This window comes from Tauraco erythrolophus, chromosome 1, assembly GCF_009769465.1.
Source record: "Tauraco erythrolophus isolate bTauEry1 chromosome 1, bTauEry1.pri, whole genome shotgun sequence".
In the NCBI taxonomy this organism is placed as follows: domain Eukaryota; kingdom Metazoa; phylum Chordata; class Aves; order Musophagiformes; family Musophagidae; genus Tauraco; species Tauraco erythrolophus.
Genome location: NC_141465.1, coordinates 63,357,688 through 63,365,355, shown reverse-complemented (window position 1 = coordinate 63,365,355; position 7,668 = coordinate 63,357,688). Strand labels below are relative to the sequence as shown.

At 42.1% G+C, this 7,668-nt stretch overlaps 2 protein-coding genes across 2 annotated transcripts; both read left to right on the top strand.

Moving 5' to 3' along the window:
* Positions 1–1,461: 1,461 nt before the first annotated feature.
* Positions 1,462–1,878, top strand: LOC104370274 (histone H2A). The gene has a single exon (XM_009986425.2). The coding sequence runs from the start codon at positions 1,462–1,464 to the stop codon at positions 1,876–1,878; it is 417 nt and encodes a 138-aa protein (XP_009984727.1).
* Positions 1,879–3,911: 2,033 nt separating this feature from the next.
* On the top strand, positions 3,912–6,025 carry LOC104371345 (histone H2A). Its single transcript, XM_009986426.2, has 2 exons — positions 3,912–4,103; positions 5,600–6,025. The coding sequence occupies exons 1-2, from the start codon at positions 3,912–3,914 to the stop codon at positions 6,023–6,025; spliced, it is 618 nt and encodes a 205-aa protein (XP_009984728.2).
* Positions 6,026–7,668: the final 1,643 nt, after the last annotated feature.

The window sequence follows — 7,668 nt, the reverse complement described above, 5'->3', positions numbered from 1 at the left end:
CACAGTGAGACTAAAATATAGCTGCAGCTCAGCCCTCAGAGACAGCCTCACTTCTTCCCCTAGAGAATTTGCTTCTGGGCATCTATAACATAGTTCTTCCTTTTCCCTCAAATCAGAGGTTAGAAGGAAGATGAACCACATGTGGGAATGACTCATTAATTGTCCAGGTGATCCATTGATGAGGAGGAAACTGTTGCTAATAAAAAGGTTCTGCCTCAGGGTAGGGGCATTGATATTATGTGGCTTGTTTGCCTTTGAGTGTGAGTCTTTGGCAAAGCACAGACTAGGCCAAAATAAGAATTTTTGAAGGTAATGGAATATATACTCTTCATTTATAATACATAGTGAAATACTTGGGGTATTGTAAGCTTTGTTTCTGTTATTTTGTAAGGTAGCTGTGTTTGTAGTACAGTAGGTCTGTAATGTGAGTAATCAGAATATGAAAATTATTGTCTGGTAATGGGTATAATGAGTTATGGTTCAGTTTGCTTGGATTTTATTATGGGCTAGGATTTTTTTTTGTTCCTCCCAATTCTTATTCTGATTTTTCTTAAATATGTAAATATTTCTATAAAAACCACATAAAAAGCCCACATGTTAATCTAGTGATGAATGTTCTTGTATGTTGTGGACAGCTATGCTGGAAGCTAACTGTCCTATTTACTCATAGATTAGAAATGTTATTTAAATGAGTATTTTTGCCACTCGAATTGTAAGAGTACCCTAACTAGACTGAATTTCCTCAATCTTGAGTAAATAGACTGTAATTTCTTTTCTTTTGTCTGCATTATTCTGTCTAAGTCAATTCTTTCTTTTCCTGCTGCAGAACATCTCCAGTACTCTCATAGCAGCCAGACAATGTCCCTTGGGGAGTTAATTTAGAATTTTGTATTAAAACCTCTTGGAGTATTTTAGGTATGAAATGCTGCGGGCTACAGGAATTTTTCAATTGTTAGATTTAAATGAAAGAAAGATACAACCTGATAATGGGAGAAGTTAGATTTCTCCTGGAAGAACAGGCAGGTTTGGCCTCAAGTTATCTTTGAGGCAACAGTTACGGTGTTTAAGAAAATCTTACTGAAGAAGACCCACTGTGCCTGAATCCCAAATACATTCCAAGTAGCAGGGAAAAGCTTCTCTTCCTTTGAGCTTTTCATATTTACTTCAATAAGCCTTTCCTGACAGGTTGTCAGGCCACTCTGGTCTTACAACAAGGCCTTTCTCCTGAAAGGTAGCCTTAGAAAGGGTGAGTAGTAGGAGTTAGAATCTTAGCTCTGCTATTAATCAACCATGGCGCGTGGTGCTTTTTTCCTCAACAAAAGAACAAGCTTTCTTCTTGATGTGGAAGAGCAGGAAGTGTAACTCACCTTGCTGTCATCTTCTCTTGCTATCAGAGAGCTGTAGCCCAAGCACTGGATAATTAGAAGGCCTCCAACCGTTTGTGTCTCCTCGCCCGTCAGAATGTCTGGTCGTGGAAAGAAACATGCAGTGGCTGGCAAACCTGAAGCTGCACCAAAGAAAACCAAGTCAGCCAAGGCTGGTCTGCAGTTCCCTGTGGGTCGTGTCTACAGGCTCCTTAAAAGAGGAAACTATGCTGACAGGATCGGTCCTGGTGCTGCCATCTACCTGGCTGCGGTGTTGGAGTACCTGAGTGCAGAGATCCTGGAGCTGGCGGGGAATGCTGCACGGGAAAACAAGAAAGCCAGGATCCTGCCCAGGCACATCCAGCTGGCTGTGAGAAATGATGATGAGCTGAACAAGCTCTTCTCCTGCGTGACCATTGCTCAAGGAGGGGTTATGCCAAATATCCTTTCCCAGCTCCTTCCCAAGAAAACTGTCAGAGATGCTTCTTCTCAGGAGCAAGGTGGCAGCAAGTGAAATTTTTATTTTCCTGGTCTGGTCTGTGCACTTACAGATGATGGGACTCAGTAGCACTAATTTGTCTGTGTTTGCTTCTTTGTCAAGTATTCTTCCCACTTCTTTTAATGCCTCTTTAAAGCTTGTAATAAAGTTCCTAGAATGCAATGCTGTTCTCCTTCCTTCTTTTCTCAGCTTCCCTTCCATGTCGGAGGAATACAGAAAATGTCAACAAAAAAAAAAAAAACTCTTTAGACTCTTTTAGACTCTTGATTCTTTAGAAAGTCAAGTACATGTTTAGAAGTCAAGTACATGTTTAGTTTTGAAAACATGTTACAGGTAACCATTGCAGAGCAGGCAGAGGAGGTACACACTGCCATTCATGTTCATATGAACTCTTCCTTCATCACAGATTCATAGTGCAATTAATTTAGCGCCTGGGATGTTGTATAACTCTGGTTTAGAAGTTAGTAACCCTGTGCTTTAAAGTCTTATTGCTCGTAAAGCTATAGTGAGCAACTACTTTTCTCCAGACTGCTCCAACATGACACTAAACCGCTATCCTCAACATCTTGTCATACTGACCATAAAATCAGGTGCAGTATTTGTGCTGTTGCTAGAGGTGCTTGCTTCTGTCTGTCAGTGAAGAGAAACAGATGTCTCCACATCCAAACAAGCCCTCAGGCCTTTGCTGAACTTTGAAAGTCTTCCCTTGGGAAAGTGCCCAATGTTTTCCTAGTGGGTGCTGAGGCTTGCTGTTGGACTGGAAACCAATGATCTGCAGCTGCATTAGGACTGGGCCACCCCCAAGGCAGTATCTCACAGATTTCCTGGCCTCTCACACAGAGAAGAGATGGTTGGGACCAGTTTCCTAAACTGTAGCTGGAGCATGAACTTTTTATTTGAAAAAGATCTGCCTGTCCTCTTGAGTTTGACCTAGCTCCTTTGCCCCTTCAAGGCATGAGAGTGTCGGAGCCTACTGGCCAGGTTTTATCATGCTGACAGACGTCAGAGCTATATGCAATGTACAATGTTAATGACTCACTCCAAACTGTGCTTACACAGGAACAGGGTGAGAGAAGGACACCCGACTGAGCAGACACTGTGATTTCAGGGTGATGGTCAGCTGGAACAGTCATTGTACGCTGCCTGGTTTTCAAGAGTGATTTGGTGAGATCTTGGCTGGCCTGCAATTAACCCAGTGAAGTGAGAAAAAATGGAAGGTGCTGCAGCAATGAAAAGTAATAATGTCTGAGAGTAGATCTTCAGCTTTGTTCATCTAGTAAAAATTTGCTATATGTAACTAACCTTTTGCTGGGTGTTTACACCTCTAAATGGGAAAAAAAAAAGCTTTAAAGGAGGTACATGAGAAATGAACACATGAACATCAGATTATTTCCTTCATTTGACCATGATAAGGGAAAGCAGGCTTGGGAACGATGATTTCTTTGGACCAACCAAAAATCTAAAAGCTTACAGTAAATGTAGAAGACTCAGTTTTAAGTGGAGTGCTTACAAGCACCCTTTGCTAATCTGGAGAACTATGGGCTAGTCATCTTTCTTCTCCTGGATGCAAGCTGCTTCCATGAGCCTGCTCTGCATCACACCAAACAGACCCTGCAAGGCATGGCCTGTACTCAAGGAGTTTCTAGAAATGCTATCATCTGCTAATTTCTGTATGGTAAAAGACACTGTGGGAGCAGCACGGCCCTACCTCTACTCATACAGAAAGGCAGAGTTCTTGTTGAAATACCGGTCTAATTCAAAAGTCAATTTTTAAATATTTCTTTAATCAAAAACAATCTTGTTCAGTTTCTTCTAGCCAATAGTTCAACCCACTTGTGAATCAAGTAGGTAGCATAGTGATCTGAAAACTCACTCCTTTGGCCTCATGATAACAGAGGGGAGGTGTCTCCTCACCCAGCTGCTCAGTAAGTTTCTTTTGGGCCAGGGCTCAACTTTTCAGCACTCGTGTGTTAAATAAAAAAAAAAATATTCAGCTGTCACCACAGCGTTGACCCCAGTAAGGCCATATTATGCCTTGCAACGCAGCTATGCATGACTTTGGAAAAAAACTGGACTCTGTGACAGATAAGAACAAGTTGCAGAAGAGAGAGAACCCAATGCCAGAAGTCCTGAGCTTTCCCAGACTCTGCAGCATGGTCAGAAAACAGCTTGGCCACTGCTGGCAGCACAAAGAACAATGGTACAGGTTGCTGGGTTTAATTCTTGATGACTGCAGCAAGGTCAGGTGTGCCCTCTTCCAGCTGTAATAGATTAACTGCCAATCAGAGATACTGCAGTTCTCTGAGGCAGTAAATATTAGGCTTGTTTCCAGAGGAAATCAACTAACAAGGTGCTAAGCAGCTCTACAAGGAGTAGTGACAAATTTTCATGCTCTCAGGGACTATACTGAGTCGTTCTTGTATTGTGATCTTGATTGTTTTTTATTTTGGGTGGGTGACTGAATCATTGCTTTACCCAGGTGGTGTTAAAGGATGCAAGAGCTGGTAATGATATGGCTACCTCTGTGGAGTTTAAAGGGGAGTAGCTCTTGCGGGAAATTGTGTTTTGAGGGATCTGGGTAGTGGTGGTCTTGGAAAAAGAAGCTAAGTTAATAATCTTTTTAGGTGAGAGCTTGTTTTTAAGTAGTGATGGTATGCTTTCTTTGTGTTAGATAAACTCTTGAGTGAAATAATGCTTTAGTAAATTCTGTGTTTGGTATAAGGCTGCTTAAAGAGGCTTTTAATTTGTTTAATTTATTTACTTGTGTAGGCTATTTTTAAAAGCTTGATGTTCTAAGACCCACAAAAATCTCCTGAAAGAACTTCTAATTTTATTTTCAAGCACCTTAATTTGATATCTGGTTTAGTTCCTCCCCACACCTAGATAAAGCTTTTCATTATTTAAAAACAACTAATTATTAAAATTTGAGAACAATTCTATATGCAAGAGCAGAATTTTCCTGAGTTTGTTTTCCAGTTGCTTTGTGTTATGCATTGAAGAGTAGCCGGTACTATTCAGTACCAAAGACTTTATGGCAATAATAAGTGATAGGACTTGTTGGAATGGATGTAATACCATACAAGAAGATAGTACTTGTGCATTTGTAGTAGCCTGTTGAACAGTCTACTGAGCAGAGCAATTTCAGTGTCTGGCGTAAAGCAAAGCTTTTCTTCTTCCCATAAGTCTTGTTTCTGATTGTGGCCTGTTATTTTGTAGCAATAGTTCCTGTTGCCTCTGGAAGACAAGATCTACTTGAAATGGTTTCCAGCAGATGAAGTTATTTTCAGTTTTTGTTACTTCAGACAAAGATATGAATTTCTAGTTCTGGCTCTCACAAGGTAATCATTGCAGAAGCTGCTTAGGTTCTTACCACGGGTAAGTTTAGTGAAGCTTCTCTGCAGGGTTTTGAATACTTGTAGGTATCTTGAAGCCTAGCTTGCTTAACCTTTCTCCTTAACAGCAGTCCTCCTTTGGTACTGGGTCAGAAGACATTGCTCCTAAGTTTTACTTTATTCTCTCAAAATTTTGTCAGACCCTCCTAGAGGAGCAGCCTGACCCCTCTGCTCCTTCAGACAAAAGTATGAACAACTAGTAAACTTTCTGAGAGGGGAAAACTGAATTGTAAGGGAATTAGAAAAGCAGTGAAATGAGGAGGAAGGAAGGACTTAAATGCTTAGTTTCTGTTGTTTTGTGATTTTGTTCGGGTTTTTTTTAATTCCTCCTCTTTTTGTACTAGATTGATGTTAGAATGTCTGAACATGGGAAAAAAACAACAGATCTTCTCCTTGTGCCAAAGAAAACCAAGTCAGCCAAGGCTGGTCTGCAGTTCCCTGTGGGTCGTGTCTACAGGCTCCTTAAAAGAGGAAACTATGCTGACAGGATCGGTCCTGGTGCTGCCATCTACCTGGCTGCGGTGTTGGAGTACCTGAGTGCAGAGATCCTGGAGCTGGCGGGGAACGCTGCACGGGAAAACAAGAAAGCCAGGATCCTGCCCAGGCACATCCAGCTGGCTGTGAGAAATGATGATGAGCTGAACAAGCTCTTCTCCTGCGTGACCATCGCTCAAGGAGGGGTATTACCTAACGTTCTCCCCCAACTTCTTCCTAAGAAGACCATTGTGCTTAAACGGCCCCATAAATATGTCCAGTCGCAGGAGTTCTAGCTGTCACCAGCCTCCTGACCTTGTGGTGATGTTAACACTGGCTTTCTCATGCTGGTTGACATTTTTGGTCTAAATATCTGTGTGTGTACCTATACCCATGTCTGAGAAGCTGCTAAAGACAGAGTTGCTGGTTAGGTTTCCCTACCTACAACCTTCAAATGAAAAAGTCAACAGGCTACTTCTACGAATAAATAAGTGTGCAAAGGTCTCATGTGCATCTTATTCCCTTCTATAAAATATTTGTTGCATCAAACAGAAGATTTTCTTTGGCAGTGCATTTATCTAAGCAAACCTGCTCTATGGTCTTCAAACATTGTGTCTCCATGTGCATAGCTGGAATCTCTTTATTCAGTATGTGTGGAAGTCTTCACCTGACCACTTCAGACCTTATCACGGGCACAGCTAACTATTCAGGGTAAGTAGATGCACCTGAGAAACTTCAACTGAACCGACTTCTAGTGACAGTAAAGCTGATGAATTATCTTCTCTAGCATTTGGATATGGAGGTAGGGCTGTACTGTAACTACAGAGTGTCACTGCACATACCTTGGTCCAAAGATGGTCTTGGAATTGACCTCTGAGTTTCTGCATTGATGGAGTGCAATCCAAGGAGTCTCCTATAGACAACATATAAACCTTGTCAGTGCTCGAGCCTTAAAGATATTCTAGAAATTCTTCTTAAGAATGAATCCAAATATTTATACCTCTCTGCTACTGAGAATCTCCCTAGCTGCTTTGAAGTTTGTTCCATTAGGATCCAGCTCAAGGAAACCCGTGCATTAATAAGGCAATTCAGGAAGTGGCCTTTTCCAGGACCTTCCAAAACTCTTGTTTCCCACCTATGCAGCTTTAAAGGCTACATAAGCGCTATTAGATTTACACTCTGGGTTGCAATGTTATAGTGGACACACGCTAGTGTTAGTCTGTTTGTTGTGCTGCAGAAGATTTAGGTTGGCAGCTTCACCAGCAGGATGCCGCTCAAATTCAAGAGCCTTGTAATTGCTTATTAGGTGTTTGAACTATTCTATTCATAACACAAAACAGGAAGGTCCCAGTGTTCACCAGCTTCAGAGATATTAATCCAGCCAGGTAAAAAGGCTATTTAGAGAACTGCCTCAAGACTGACCTTCCCAGCCCAAGGTTTGGGAGCCTCTGTTTCCCATATTTGCCCCATAGTAATCCATATTATGCTGCTGCTTTCTCTAGTGTAACCCAAATACCTCTTTGGTTTTCTGGTCTTGTGAGAATTGGGACCTTTTGAAGAATGGGCTACAGAGAATTCATCTATTTGTATAGGTGGGCTAGGGAATTTAGATCAGCCATTGTTATCTGTGTAAACATGGTGACCTCTGGCTAGAGATCTAGGGGGTGAAATGCTGCTGACCTGGACTGTGAACCAAACCCTCTGTCCTGGAAAGCAACAGCAGCTCCTTAGGGGGCTGCTGGATGTTTTCCTATAGCAGTTTCAATCAACATTGACCGTATGAGCTGCACTTGAAGGAAAAACAGTCCCCTGTTACAACCGTCAGCCTGATGGGGAGTTTCACACTGTGTTGGCTCAAGGGCTGGCTCCTGGCCTGTCAGAGCCAGCTGCCTGCAGCACGGCTGCCCTTGCAGCAGCATGGGCTTGTGCAGCAACTGCC